Source organism: Agelaius phoeniceus, chromosome 21 (genome assembly GCF_051311805.1).
Source record: "Agelaius phoeniceus isolate bAgePho1 chromosome 21, bAgePho1.hap1, whole genome shotgun sequence".
Taxonomy (NCBI): domain Eukaryota; kingdom Metazoa; phylum Chordata; class Aves; order Passeriformes; family Icteridae; genus Agelaius; species Agelaius phoeniceus.
The window spans coordinates 8491149-8506885 of record NC_135285.1 but is presented as its reverse complement, the minus strand read 5'-3'; the positions used below and the strand labels follow the sequence as shown (position 1 = coordinate 8506885).

The window sequence follows — 15737 nt, the reverse complement described above, 5'->3', positions numbered from 1 at the left end:
AGGGCACAGTGAGGATCTGTTTTTAGCAGGGTGAAAGGGACAGTGCAGAAATCGATATCCCCAAGCACATGTGCCACGGGAACCTCTCCAGATTCCCCTTCTTTGACCATAAATGGCTAATCCCAAATTACAGACAATAAATTACTGCTGATTACAAGGAGGGGGGGACTTAAAAAAAAAAAATAACAAGCTGGCCAAGAAGAAAAACAAACCCAAGAAATTGTAATAAAACCCTGCTGGAACAGCATGGCCTGGCTGTGGTGGGAAAATCCAGGCAAGGAGCTGTGCTTGGGCACAAACTGTGCTCAGGGAGAGCAGGGGTGGTGGTGGATGGAGAGGTTTGTCCTTGGCTACCATCTGGTTCTGCTCTGATCCACTACTCTGAAATCCAGAGATCCCCCAGAGAGCTGTGCAGGTATGTGCAGGCTGGCTCCTGCTGCACAGGGATTTACTCCCTGGAATGCTGGAGAAAAACCCTGGCACTGAACCTTCCTCATCCCTTGGGCAGCTGGGGCTGAGAGGGAAAAGGGAGCAGTGTGACCCTCCCAGAGTCTGTGAAACTATGGTCAAACATTGAAGGTTTTGTGTATTTTATGAGCACATCTCATGTCTTTCAGCCTCTCCAGGTCTGCAAAGTGCTTTTCCAGAAATGCAGGTAATAAAAGCCCTTGGATGATGAGGTTGGGAAGCAGAGACAATTATCTCCATGCTCTGGTGTTGCTCTAATCCATATTTTTCTCTTCAACAACACCTAGATTTCTCTTTGTTCCAATTCAGGGACAATTCCCTCAAGCACCTGAACTTTCTTTCCACAGTCACTCTAAAAGGGGGAGAGCTGACAGGACAAGGGAGAATGGCTGTAAACTGAAAAAGAGTAGGCTTGGACTGGATTTTGGGTAGAAATCCTTCCCTGTGAGGGTAGGGAGGCCCTGCACAGGGTACCCAGATGGCTGCCCCATCCCTTGAAGTGCCCAAGGCCAGGTTGGGCAGGGCTTGGATCATCCTGGCACAGTGGAAGGTGTCCCTGCCCATGGCAGGAGGTTTGGAACAAGATGAGCTTTAAGGTCCTTTGCAAACCAAACCAGCTTTCACCCCTGCCTCCCTTCCTGCCCTATAGCCCTCTGCTATTTCCAACAGGGCTTTTTGGGGGAAGAAAAGGAGCCAGAAGGACAGGAGAGCAGCCAAGAGGAGCCAGGAGAGCAGAGCCAGGCACGTACCGGGGTTGAAGAGGACGATGGCTCGCAGGCAGCCCAGCTCTGTCTTGTCCATCAGCATGTCCCTCATTTTGGACACCAGTTCTGTCAGTACTCTGCAAAAGGGCAGAGAAAGCACAGAGTCAGCATGAAAATAAAAAACAAAAGGAATGAAAAGCCCCAGGTGTCAGAGCCAGAGCGAGAAGCTCCGGTCACGTCTAACGAAGCTGGGGATGGTGCTGGCCTGTACCAGCTGAGGATGTGCCCTCATTTTCCTCCTCCATCAAAAATAGCTCATTAGGAACATCAATAGTTCCTGTGAGATACAACAGGGACCATAAAAAACGCCTTCATCCATTCACTGAGAGGCTCTGGCACCTGAGAAAGCTGCCTAAAAATAAAAAATAACAATAAAAACCCACCCCAACAGGTACCTAAAAGTAATTTCCTCTGCTGGTAATTTTTATTGCTCCCTTTGCTGTTACTGAAGGTGTCGGTCTTGAAATATTTTCCACTGATTGCCCAGTTTTTCATGTTAGATCCTGCAGCAAAGTCATGATCTTGCACTTATGACCTCACAGGAACAAATGATGTCACCCAGGTCCGAAGAACAATTTCCTCACAGAGCAGAGCAGCAAAGGTGATTTGGTTTCAACTCAAGATGAGTCTCAGGGAGAGAAATCAGCATTTCAGCAGCGTCTGGAGTCACACTGTGGGTCAAACACCCTGCAAGCCTGGCTTTAAAACACTTTCCCAAAGCCTGAGATTAAAGAGCCCTGGGGACACGCCTGTGGAAGCTGCTGAGTATTGCTGGGGCCTTCTCATTGTGCAAATAAAATCACGTCTTGGTCCAATTAAAGATGAAAAGGAACAAAGGAGTGGCCTCGTCGTAACATTAGAAGGCATCTGGACTCCATGGAAGGGGCTTTGATTTGCACTGGGCAGCCTCCTCTGTGTTTGGGTTTTTTGCACTGGGCAGCCCCCTCTGTGTTTGGGGCCATTGGGTTTTTTGCAGGTTTCAAGGAGGGGTTTTCTCCTTGTGTTTTCATGCATGGACTCCCTCATCCCGGGCTCCTCAGACCCCTCAAGCAGGAATGGAGGCAGTTTGGGGTGGAGACAGGGATGGGGATGTCCAGGTGAGGTGGTTTGATGGAACCCCAGCCCTCCATCCCTGATGCTGTTGAGTCAGGGGTGGAATGAAAGACTCCAGTCTTCAGAAGGTGGATCAAAAAGCAATTTAATGAAAGTAGCAGGTCCATTTATAATGTGGCTCACTAAGGTGAGATTTGATTGGTCTCACAGTGAAAACCTCTCACACTATTGGTGAGCTATGAACAGCACACTCTGGAGGACCAGATCTATAAACAATGGTTACAGCAAGAGAGAGAAAAATTGTTTGAATTTTTTTCTCTAAGTTTCCCACTGTAACTGTCATATTTTCCAGAAAAATCCCTTCACTCATGATTTTTCTCCTGGGAAGCTGAGAAGCCTCAGAGAAAAAGGAAAACAGTATTATCTCATTTGCTTCTCCTGTGTTTTGCTGCTTTGGAAAGTGTTTGGAGATTGATTATCCAACAGGTGATTGTTTCATTGGTTTCTGCTGTGAATTATTTTGACTTATTGGCCAATTATGGTCAAGCTGTGTCGGACTCTGGAGAGAGAGTCACGAGTTTCATCAGTGTCCTCTAAGCCTTCTCTAAGCATCCTTTAAGAAGAATATAGAATATTCTTCTTAAAGAATATATCTAAATATTCTAAATATCCTTTAAGAAGAATATAGAATATTCTTCTTATAATTCTATATTATAAACCCAGCTAACCAAACACTGTGTTGACAAGCAATCAATTATCAGTCAACCACTAACTCTTAACTTCATCAAGGCCCACCCATTTATTTCAAGTAACTCCAATAAAGCTCATCTCTAACTAAAATCTTCGCTGCTCTAAAAGATTCCTTAAGGTTTACGCCTCCCATGTGTCTGTGTGTGATCACACCCATCCCATCCCATCCCATCCCATCCCATCCCATCCCATCCCACCTGTCGAAGATGGCCCCGACGCCGGCGCTGTGGGCGCTGTTCCTGTGCACGTGCAGCCCCGTGGCCAGCAGGATCCCGTCCTTCACGGCGATGGAGCGATGGGAGAAGGAGGCAATCAGCAGCTCGTTCCACCCTGGGCAGGAGAAAAACCAGTGGGGCTGCAGGTTAGAGCCATGGGATCCTTGGGAAGTCTCCTCTCTAACATCACCTCTCGAACAGGAGCCGCTGTTACAGAGTTCCAACAGTGACAGTAGCTTGGAGGGTGACAGTGCCACCTCTCCAATGACACTGGACAAACCAACAGCCCATCAAATTTCTCCTCCCCCATAAAAGAATGCAAACCAATAAGTTATCTACAGAAAGTGTGTGAGAAATTTTGTTACAAGGTTGTAAACATCAGAAGCTTGGAAAGTTTTAAAAAATCAAAGCAACAAGGCTGCAGGTTAGAGCCATGGGATCCTCGGGAAGTCTCCTCTCTAACATCCTCTCTAACAGAAGCCTTTGTTGCAGATTTTTAAAAGAGTCACTGGACTGGAGGGTGAAAGTGCCCCCTCTCCAATGACACTGGATGAACTAATAGTTTATCCAATTTCTCTTCTATAAAAAAATGCAAAACAAGAAGTTATTTATTTATTATTAGTTATTTAAGTGTGTGAGAAAGTTTGTTACAAGAATGTGAGCATCATAAGGCTGAGAAAATCTTAGAAAATCTTAAAAAATCAAAGCAACAAGGCTGCAGGTTAGAGCCATGGGATCCTCGGGAAGTCTCTCTAACAGGAGCCTTTGTTATAGATTTTTAAAAGTGACAGTGAGTTGGAGGAAGTGCCACCTCTCCAATGACATTGGACAAACCAAAGTCCATCAAATTGCTTCTATAAAAGAATGCAAAACAATAAGTTATTTACATAAAGTGTGTAAGAAATTTTGTTACGAGATTGTGAACATCAGAAGGCTTAGAAAAATCTTACAAAATCTTAAAAAAATCAAAGCAACAAGGCTGCAGGTTAGAGCCATGGGATCCTTGGGAAGTCTCCTCTCTAACATCACCTCTCTAACAGGAGCCTCTGGTGCAGGAATGCTGCTGGATGTGGGAAAGGAAGGGGGAGCCAGCTTTTTCTTGGATGTCAGGGAAGGAAAAAAACCATCAGGAACCCAGAGCACTAAAAATAAAGCGAATAAGGGGAGCAGTTTCCTCTATAAACCGTGCAGACAGCGAGCAAACAGCTCTGCCTGAAGCTCCCCGTGGGTGTGGAGCCCTGAGCTCCCCTCTGCCCTCAGCCTCCCAGCAGTCCCAGCCCTATCAGCATTTGCTATCAGCTCATCAGGCTCCTCCTCAGGCCACAGGAGTTCATTCACCAGCCCTGAGCCCTGTAAAAGGGACCGTGGAATCTCTGGTTTTATTCGTGGGTTTGCTGCTTGTGCCATGAAAATGCTGGGAGGGAGGGACTGGGTCTGTTCTCTGCACAGCCCCATGTCTGCTCCCACAGCTGCTTGGAAAACAGATTTTAGTCTTATCAGCTGGGCAGGCTGCTCTGGGATATAGGAAGGACATCCTCTGAGCCCAGACCTACAGAGAAGGGAAGGGAGATGTGACCTCCACACCTTTCAGCTCCCCTTCCCCATCCAACACCTCTTCAGTTCCTAAATCCATCACAGGCTGAGCTCAAGAATTCCTGAAACAAAGCCCCAAGGAGAGAAAATGCTGCCAAGCTTGAAGGGTGGAAATTTGGGTGACTTCCAGCCAGGAGCAGCATCTTGAGTAGGACAAGATGGGGTCTTCTGCAACACCCCTGGCCTGAACATGTTCTGGAGTTCTGGTCCAGAAACCTCAGGATATTTGGATTTAAAGGTTTTTTTTTTTTCCCAGGCTGGAAAAGCAACACAACAATATCCCTCACCTCTCCTGTCACAAGAACACCATCTCCCAGCCTGGAATAAACACAAGGCCCATGTGTGCTGTATTTACCTTCTGCTGCAGCTGTGGGTTGTGCCATCAGAAATGTTGACAAGGAATAAAGTTCACTCTTTCCTAAGTGGCCACAGGATGTTTCCACCCCAGCCACGGGAACATTTCTTTGGCTATTTACTGGGTGAGGCCTGGCACTTTCACAGGGATTGCAACACTGAAACCCGAGGAGGATGGAGGAGAAGGAGCCTGCAGAGCCCTGCTCCCAGGAGGAAGAGGAGCTCTCAGAGCCAGATCCATGGGAATTCATCACACACAGCCCCACAGCAGCTCCAAGCAACAGGAACCAGAGCTGCCTCTCCACACCCACTCCAAGCTGGGCTTATTCCACTGAAGGAGGGCTGGATTCATCAGCATCCTTCCTCTGGATTGTTCCCATGCAGAGCTGGGATGTTTCAGCTGAAATGGGGAAGATTTTCCTACCTTGGCTTTCCCAAAGGGCTGCCAAGACAGAGGCAAGCAGGGAAAATTCACCATAACCACAGGCAGCAAACTGGAACTGGAGACCAACCAAGCATCCCCTGAGAGTTCTGCATTTCAGCCCAAGCTCTGGAGTGGCAGAGCAGAATTCTGTGACTCCTGTGACTCCCTTTCTCACCCAACAGGGTGGCTGCAGCCTCCAGGGCTGCTCTGGCTCCTCTGGGACAGGGAATGCACTCTGGCAGAGCAGTGGTCATCCTGTCAATCCATTTCTCTGCCAAGTTTCCCCACCAGCCCTACAAACCCAGCTGCAGGGATGTAACACTCAGCATCCTCTGCCAGGCTGAGAAAACATCAGGTTATTCCTGTCTCAGCTTGGAAACAAGAAAACTGGTGGAAAACACACTTTAAAAAAATCAGGTTTCCTTCCCTTCCCAACAGCTCAGAGAGGGAGTGTTGTTAAATGATTCAGGATCTGAGGAGAGCTGCTGCCAGCCCATGCAGCACTGCTCCTCCAGAGCTGTGTGCTCCACTTGTTTTGCCTCCCAGGATGCCTGACCGAGGCTCTTAGCTGGATTTTAATGCTTCAATATTTCATGGGCAGCTGTTCTCAGCAGGCCACTCAATAAAACATTGAGCCACTGCTTGGAAGGCCTGGGGAAGGTTATCTGAGGCCCTGGCAGAGGTGTCTGGAGCAGGGAGCTCCAGGGAGCTGCTCAGCAGTCTCAGGGTTGGAGGCACCAGGAAATTTGGGGTGTGATGGGGTTGGCAGCCCCTCTCCTGCTGTGTGGAGTGAGTCACAGACAGAGAACACAGGTCAGGAGTTCTGCAGCTCCAGTTTTCATCAGCTGCCTGCTGAAGAGAGAGGAAAACCTGGAACTGCCATGGTGGGGCTGGGTTCCACTTCCCCAAAGGAAAAGGCAGAGCTTTGACTGAGTCCAGCTCTTTGCAGAAAGCCCTCAAAGATCCCTACAGGGAGGTCTCCCTGCTCATCCCCTCTCACAAGAGGCTCTGGAAATCCTCTTCAAACCCACACTTTGGATGTTCCATGGCAAAATCCATGGAGCACCTTCCCCCAGAGGCTGCAGGAGCCATCCTGGAAGGGGGCAGGACCTGGACAAAAGTGAATTTGGGAGAAATAAAAGGAACTTTAAAAGTACCAAGGACTTCAATGTCCCTAGCTTACAAAGAGCTTCATGCCTCAGACACATCCTCCCTGAGCTCTGCTCCTGGTTTCTTGCCCTCCATGAGCTTTGTGCAGCAGCAGGAGCTTGAATTCACTCAACAGGGGAAGACCCTTCCTACAACCAACTGCTTCCACCTCCCAAATGCTGCTCCTGCAGCCCCCCTGCTGCACAAGGAAATTTAAAATAAGCCCTGAGAGTTCTATTTTCATCTTGGTGGGTGGGAGAAGAAGTGAGATGTACTTTTCTCTCCTTTCTGGTTTTAATTATGATCAAACATTTCAGTTTGATGAAATTTCATGGGGGGCTGAGCCCACTTGGTCTTTCAAGCCTCAGTTTGGGAGGAAGGCAGAGTTTAACTCCTTTGGTTTAAGTCACCCAGTACCCATCTCTGAGTTCCTCATGGATCAGAGATGAAGCTTGGCCATTTTTCAGCTGATTGGGCCACATTTTGGATCCAATTTACCAACACCCTGGAAAGCCTTCAAAACCCTATTTAAAAACCGAACTATCAGAGTCGATCAAAAATCAATTAAAGACATTCAAGCTGCCAGGACCTAAATGTGAGGGTACAATCTGAGGGGACACTGAGCACTGCCCACGTGGGGACAGATGTCACTCACCTGCTCTGAGCAAGATGACCTGGTCATCCAGGGGCAGCTCGGAGAAGTGGGGGATCCTCTTGGCCCACTCCACCAGGGTGAAGAGCTGTTTGTCTGCTGCCTGGCAGATGTTTGTCACCGGGTCATTGGGCTGCCAAAAAATTTAAAAAAAAAAATCAATTTAAAAAGAGATGGAAAAGCTTGGAAAAGGCAGAGTGAGGGAAAGAGAGGCTGGAGGATCAGCCTGCCTGCCATCCCCGAGGTGGGTGTTATCACTCACAGGCAGAGGAAGTGATTTGGCTGCTCCACCACAAGGGTTGTAATTGTTTTTAGCAAGCCCCAACATGGGAATTGGGAGTGCTGAGACTCCATATCCATCACCCTGACTGATGAATCCAAGCAGCTCCAGCCTGGGGAAGGGCAGACTCCAGCATCTCCCAGCACCAGAGGGGGCATTACAGGAAAAAAAAAAAAGAAAGAGAAAACCCCTTCCCTTTGAAATATTATCCAGTAACAGAAACCATCTGCTCTCGAGGAGGACAGTCAGCCTAAACACACCAAATCCCTGTTTAAAGGAACTGCTCACAGCTCAAGTGGATTTGTGATTAGGAACTGGAAGAGCCTGTTTAACCCTGGGGAAGGCTGAGCTGGCTGATCCAAGTGAGTCTGGAGGGTTTACCTCTCTGGACAGGGATGTATGAGCCCTTCCCATCTCCCTCTGTAATCCCTGCTGATATCCAGCAGCTTGAATTGTACAATTACCTTCTCTGCATGGCCTTAAAAGAGCAGTTTCCAAAGTGCAGGAGAAGTTTGGCTTGCAGGGGGAAGGGTGTAAATTCAGAGGGAGAGCAGACAGGAATGTCAGGGTGAGCTGTGGCACAGCCCCCTCCCAGGCTGGGCAGAGCAGGGCCACATTGCCAAGTCACCCCTGTGCCCCTCAGAGCCCTGCCCAGTCCCCTGGCAGCAAACCCAGAGCTCTGTGCCTCAGTGGCCAACATCTCCCATTCTCCAGGCTTAAAATAGCCAGGATTTGGCATACTCAGGGCACCTGCCCTGGAATTATTTCCACCTGTCATGTGCAGAGATGGATGGGCACAGGCTGGCACCTCACTGGGATGTGCCCCCCCTGTCCCACCCCCTCCAGCAGCTCCCCCAGGGCTGAAGGGCAGGGCAGTCTCACTCCCAGGGAGCTGGGGCTCTCCCCTGAGGAAGGAGAGGTGAGCAGGGACTGGGCTTTTCCTGGGATTTCCCCTGAAATGTGTGTGAGGAGGAGCTTTGCAGGGTTCAGGGTCTCACTGGAAGCACTGGGAATGTTGATATTCAGAGGCAGGAAAGGACAGAAGGGACACCACAGACCCTGAACATCCCTCAAGATACCCCAGTTTGCTCTGCCAGGTGGAGAATCCTGGCATCCAGGTGAGGTGGGATGGGGATCATGACTTACTCCAGCAGAACCCAACCAGAACCCAACCCCTGCAGCAACAAGGGCCTGCAGAGCCCCACAGAAGGGGTAATTCAGGTAAATCAGATGTTTTTGCCAAAGCTTTCATCAGGGCTGGCTCCTGGGCAGGTTGTCACCATGAGCAGGGGCTCCTCGTGCCCCAGCCCTGGCTGTCCCTGACAGCACAAGCTGTCCCCAAGCTCTGGTGCTCCAAAGCCTCATCCTCGGCTTCAGTTCCACCTCAGATGGCAATTCCTGGAACCACCAGGGCCCTTCCTGGCAGAACCTGATCACTGGGGCATGAGAAGCAGCTAAAAGTGTCCAGAGGGCCCTGCCTGGCTCCAAGGCAGTGCTGGAAACCCTCCCTGGGCACGGAAAGCAAATCCCCTCCTGCAGTAAATAGCAATGGCACCTGATCCTCCTGGAAAACTGCAGCCTGGAGGCATCTTCCACAAAATGGGGACTTGAAACCAGACGTTCAAAGGCCAATTAAGACCTAATGGGGAGGACAGCTCTCAGTTACAGGCTTTGCTTGTCCCAGGCCGTGCTTGCAGAGCAGGAGCCCAAATTGCCAAGGCACAGGGCAGAGGCAAAGCCACCCCCTGGGCCAGGGACAAGCCACAGACACAAGGACAAGGGGGAATGGATTTGAACTACAAGAGAGTGGGGTTAGAGCAGATACTGGGGAAAAATCCTTCCCTGTGAGGGTGGGGAGGCCCTGGCACAGGGTGCCCAGGTGGCTGCTCCATCCCTGGAAGAGCTCAAGGCCAGGCTGGATGGAGCTTGGAGCAACCTGGGATAGTGGAAAGTGCTTTTAAGATGATTTTAAGGTCCCTTCTAACCCATTCTATGTGGGAGACAAGGATGCTAATCCCTAAATCACCGTGCCACCCCATCCCAGCTGGAAATGTCCCTGCAGGTCCCCAGCCTGAGCGCAGAGGCACAAATCAAAGCACCCAACAGCAAACAGCTCGTGTTCTCCCCGTGTTTATCAGGGCCTCGATTTGTCTGCCTTTCCATCACCTGGGCTCTGGGGAAGGGCAGCAGCTCCTCTGTCTTCCCTCTCCTCATCCCGTGGTGGCCTCAGTCACCGGGAGCTGCTGATCTCATCCATCTGCTAAACCTGCTACAAATGTCACCTCGTGCTCGACAATAACAGGGCATTTCAACAAGCCTCCTGCTTCTATTTAGATGCAACACACATCCTTGTTCACAGTAATGCCTGTTGAATTATGCAGGAACCGGCTTTCAATTTGAGGAGACGCCGTGCCAGACGAAGCCATTTATTTCAGCTCCCTCTCTGGGGTTTGTTTTCAAGTCAGCACCAGGCTGGCTCCAGCTCCCCTGAAGGATTTTTGATCCTGAGAGCAGCCAGAGCCTCTCTGAGTCCCTCACTAACTCCTCCTAAAAAAGCTCTTTACAGCCTCGTGGGGATGGGATCCTCCTCCTAAACACAGGTGAGGGTTTGTACCTGATCCTGTGCCTGATCCTGAGGGTTTGTACCTGATTTTGGAGTTTCACTGAGGGATTGGCTCTGTCCATCCCACAAAGCCTTGAATATCCAAGAGCCACCTAAGGAATGCTAGGAAAAGCTGTCTTTGCAAAAAGAGCATCCCAAAAATCCAATTACAGTTGTCCTGACTCCCAGATCCCTCACAGAATTCTGCTGGAAGGGATTCCTAAAGATGCTCTATTTCCAACCCCCTGCCACAGGAAGGGATTTCTGACTCAAACCCTCCAAGCCTGATATAAAGAGAGAGATAAAAGTATTGTTGTAACAGAAAATAAACACTGCAGAGTCCTTGCACTTGCTCAGAATAGCTGTATTTCAGCCTCACAGCCACCCAGCAGGAATTGCACGGGGATATTTCTGCTCTCTTGGCTCAGCCAGCCCAAACGTTGGCAGAGCTCAACCTCTGAGTCCCTCAAAGGACTTGGTGGCCACCAGGAGATGCTCCCCACTGCAGCCTCAGTTTTTCAGAGGAATTCCTCTATTCCCACTGCTTTCACAGGAAAAGGGCTATGGAGGAGTGGGGACTGTACCCTACACACTGCCTGGGCTGCAGAGGGTCTGTCCTAGAAATGGAATTTCAGAGGATTGTTCGGCTCTCACATGAGGAGATTTCTCCCTTTTGGTAAGGGAAATCTTGTAGGAAAGGGCCCAAAACACTTCTCCTCACTCTCCACAGAATCCCAAACTGGTTTGGGTTGGAAGGGACCTCAAGACCATCTCATCCCAACACCTTCCACCAGCCCAGGCTGCTCCTGTCCCATTTCCCTGCCATCCCTCCCTTGTGCACACAACACCCTGGTACAGCCCAGATGCTCCAAGCAGGCCCAGTTATAATGCAAGTTTCTAACTGGAAAAAGAACCTGAAAACCAACTCACAGGCAAATTTCTCCAGGTTTTCTCTCCTCAGAGCCAAGCAGCTGCATAATTCTGCACCTGAGAAGTCACACACTCATTCCCCAGCTCTTATCTCTCTGCACTTCAGCCACACAGGTTTATTGCCTCAATTGGACTCTGAGCTCTTCAGAGCAGAGTGTCTTCCTGCCTTTCAGCACTGAGGGCTGTTATTTACAATAAAACCTCCTCTGAGAGCCCTTTTAATCACTCCATACAGCACCTCTCACTTCCCTGTGGCTGTGGGACAGAAGGCACCAAACGCTGGTGGCTGCTGGCTCTGCTCTCCTGCTGCTGAGCTGGCTCACAGAGCCCACAGCACAGCCAAAAATTGCATTTTTGAGCTGGTTCTTCATAGGAGCGTGCCTTTTGTTGATGGAGTGACAAGAGTATTTTTTGTCCTCTCAAAAAAAGAAAGAAGCCTAAAAGTTTCTTTCTTTGATTAGGTGAAAAAGCAACTTTCTAAGTGTAAGGAAGTTCACTTCAAACTTAACAATTGCTAATTAGACAAAAGCTAAAAAAGTCTCACTTAAGCAATTTACCAAAAAAAAACTGAACAAAGAAACTAATTACTTTTATAAAGTATTTTATCAAAAGCAAAGACTTCTTGCACTTAGCTCAGTTTTTGTTTGTTATTTTGCCTTTCATTAAACCTTTCTGTTTCTAACACTGCAACAGAAAGCCATCTTGGTAATTTTTATGCTTCCAAAAGTAGCTAAGCTATATTAAGTGTGTTATAAGCCTCTAAAAGCTTATGAAACTCAGCTCAAAGAAGTTAGATTTCATAAACTATAAGCATATAACAGTTCTTTTCCACAGGGGACAGCCCCTCGGTGCCCCCTGTGCCCCTCTGTGCTGTCCTGATGGCCACTGTGATGTCCCCAGGAGGGGCTGGGCAGGGGTGCTCACCGAGCTGGGGGTCAGGCCCATGTTTGCCTCGATGTAGGTCTCTGTCTTGGGCTCCACAGCCAGCTCAGCCTCCAGGATCTTCTCCACGGGCATGTCCTCGTTGGCGCTGCTCGTGGACTCCACCTCGTTCTCGTTGCGGTCCTTGCCCCGCTGCCGCTCCTCCTGCACGGCTGTGAGGGACACACAGGGACAGTGGCAGGGTCAGACTGTCACAGGGGAGATCACAGAACTCACAGAATCACTGGGCTGGAAGAGATCTTCAAGATCATGGAGTCCAACCCGGCCTCAACACCTCAACTCAACCCTGGCACCCAGTGCCACATCCAGGCTTGGTTAAACACACCCAGGGATGGGGACTCCACCACCTCCCCAGGCAGACAATTCCAGAACTTTATCACTCTTTGTGTGAAAATTTTTTTCCTGATATCCAACCTGTATTTCCCTTGGTGCAGCTTAGACTGTGTCCTCTGTTTCTGTCAGCTGTTCTTGTCACCACTGGGTCAGGAAGGGAGAGGTGACACAGACTCCAGCTCAGAAGGCCAACGAGGTAAGAAGCCCCCAGTTTATTGGAACCCCCTCTTTTATGCACTGCTCCCATACAGGTGGACCTGACTGGTCATTCAATCAACACATTTCACATGATTGCTTAATTAAGAAGACACCCTTTGGTAAACACGTTATGAGGAATACAACTTATTACAAACACCAGGTTATTCATCATTTGTTCGCCATTCTTTCTCTCTGCCTCCCTAAAACTTCCCAGACCAATTCATGGGACAGTTTATCTGGATTTCTCTCTCTATGAGCAGACTGTCATCTCCACAATGTGATGGCTGACTCTCACAATTAAAAGGCAAATATCATGCACAAATGTTAGGAGAAGTTTTGTAGATATATAGTTATGTTTTACCCCCCTTGTGCTGTTATCAGGGTTTGGGATATTTGGGAGGGTTGGGTTGTTACTGTGGCAGCACCTGGCCTCCAATCAAGATTTAAGGAAGTGATCTCCACCACTGGACAGTGAAGAAGGAGTCAGTGGACAGAATTTTGGAGGAGCTAAAGGGTTAAAAAGCCAAACCTCCACTGTGTGGATGAGCACATGGTGGGAAAGATCCTCTGCCCCCAGCACTGTAATATTTTATCTATTAAGTCTTGTGATGTATTTTTGATAAGGTTTTAATAAACCTTTTAAATTTTTTGGAATTGAGTAGCATTTCTCACAGTGTCACCCCCAGGCCCTGCAGGTGGCCATGAAACCCCAAAGCATCTGCAGGATCACCCCTCTCTGTCTGTTCCCAGTGTGGCCAGAGTGGGATATCCCAGGGAATGTGAGGCTGGGGGAAGGCAGGAGCAGCCCCAGCCTGGGAAATGAGCTCTGTGTGTGCAAGGAGAGGGATGGTCCTGCTTGGACAGGGAAAACCCCTTCTCTGCAGAGGGACAGGTCCTGGAAATAAAAAAGTCAAAGACAAATAATGGAAAGCACCACAAAGGAAGCCACAGCTCGAGTCACTGCTGGAGAGGGAAAGGGGTGGGTGAAGGGACAGAAGCAGGGAATCCTAAAGAAAAGAGTCAGGTCAGTTTAAGGCAGAAATCCCAAATTCAGCCACCTCTGAGGCTGGCAGTCCTGGATTTCCCTGGAGGCCACGCCATGCCCCTCTCCAGCTCCCGTGGGACAGGAGCTCCATGCAAACCTCCACCCTGCCTTTGGCTCCAGACAGGCAGGAGAGACCTGTCCCAAATCCTGTGGGGTGGGAATGATCTTGCCAGCAGCCTGTCACATGCTGATGAATTATATCTGAGCAGCTCAGAGATGAGAAACACTCACTAGATGCTAATAACATCATTATTATTATTATTAATGACCTCCCTTGGAAACCTGCACATGCTTTTCCTACACCTGGAAGGCAGCTTTGTGCAGCAGCAGTGGGAACTCTCTATTTCTCCATCACCTTGTCACAGACCCTAAATCCCACAGTTTTCCACAGCACATTTGAGCCTATTCTGCTTGAGAACAGCCCAAGCATCTCTGGCCATGACACACAAATCTCTGAACTCACCCAGCTCTTTGCTGAGGCACTCAATAACATCAAAACCTTGCTATTTATTGACAATTACCCCAGCACTCTCTCTGTGCTGCAGCTGAAGCAGGTTATGGGATGTTCAGGCAGAGCATAAAATAAAATAAAATAAAATAAAATAAAATAAAATAAAATAAAATAAAATAAATATAAAAATTAAAAAAAACCAAACCAAACCAAAACAATAAAATAAAATAAAAATTAAAAAAACCAAAATAACAAAATAAAATAATAAAACAAAATAAAATATAAAATAAAATAAAAAAATAAAAATAAAATAAATAATACAATAAAATAAATAATAAAATAAAATAAAATAACCCCAGGAAATTGAGACACAGGCTAAAGGAGCCCTCTCTGGCTGTTGATCCCATTAACCCAGCTCCTGGGGCCAATTCCCAGTGCTCCCCCTCCTTCCCTCAGCGTTGCTGTTTGCTGCATGTCAACAGAGCTCAGGCTGTGCCATGTGAAAGCTGTTATGCAAAAAGGCAAGAGGTTCCTTTCTGCAAACTTCTCTGGGCTGCAGAGGCTCCTCAGGCCCACCAACGTCGCCTGCTGGGCTGCCAGAGCCAGGTAAATTCAGATTTGTGTCATGGCTTTTGTCCATCTGGCACGGATTCTTCTTCTTTTTCAAAACCCTCCAACTTCTTTTAATTTCACCCCTCCAACCCCACTCCTGCTTCTCCAAGCATCAGAAAGAGGGAAGTTTTTGCTTAATGCCAGCCCTCCTTCAGCAGCACAGATGCACCAAGATTCCTCTGGGCACATGAGAGGAGATGAAACACCTACTAAATAACACGAAAGCCTGGGAGAAAGGCAAACCCTCACCAAATGGGATCTTATAAAAAGATCTAAATGCCAACGTGCTGCTGGAGATTTGCAGCAGCTCTCGAGGATGATGGTGCAAATTTGGGATCACTGGGGTCACTCCACCATGGTGTTAACCCCAAAAACACATCCTCGTGCCGGACATGGGATTAGTGGCAAAACATTGCAGAGGTCTGGGCAGACAGGGGCTACTTAAAACCTTCAACCTGCAAATCTCAAGCTCCTCAGTGCCACATTCCTGGCCTGAAGAGTCAGACACACTTCAGGGGCTGAGGGAGGGGACCTTGCAGGGCACTTTGACAGAGATCAGGCTGAACCCAGCTGATACAAACAATCCAGAGACAGATGGGCAGGGATCAGACACGTAAGGAGTTCTTTCTATTGATCTGAGCTCGGAGCTGCTGCTGCACCACAAAATCAGTGCTGCAGCTCCCTGCAGAGCTGGTCAGGGACAGCTGACTCATCCCAGCTCAGCCCCACGCACAGCCTGCACTGCAGCACTGACACCCCGGGCACAGCAGATGGCACAGGCCCACCCAGCAGCCAAAGATAAACCCAGCCCTCACCAGGGAGTGTCATCTGCTCTATACACCCTGCTGCCAAGCCCAGAGAGCCTCCTCCAACGGCAGGGCAAGTGTGGAATCACTTGGCCATCACCCCTGTCCATCCATCC

General features: G+C 48.8%; 1 protein-coding gene across 1 annotated transcript in view; it reads right to left on the bottom strand.

Annotated features, from left to right (window-relative positions):
* The window catches only part of RXRA (retinoid X receptor alpha), a 106003-nt gene that overhangs the window by 6141 nt on the left and 84125 nt on the right, over window positions 1-15737 (bottom strand). Inside the window, exons 5-8 of the mRNA XM_054646371.2 lie at window positions 12159-12328; window positions 7426-7555; window positions 3233-3365; window positions 1218-1309 (exon numbers count right to left, since the gene is read on the bottom strand). Coding sequence (XP_054502346.1) covers window positions 1218-1309; window positions 3233-3365; window positions 7426-7555; window positions 12159-12328 — 525 coding nt within the window. The remainder of the gene's footprint in view (window positions 1-1217; window positions 1310-3232; window positions 3366-7425; window positions 7556-12158; window positions 12329-15737) is intronic.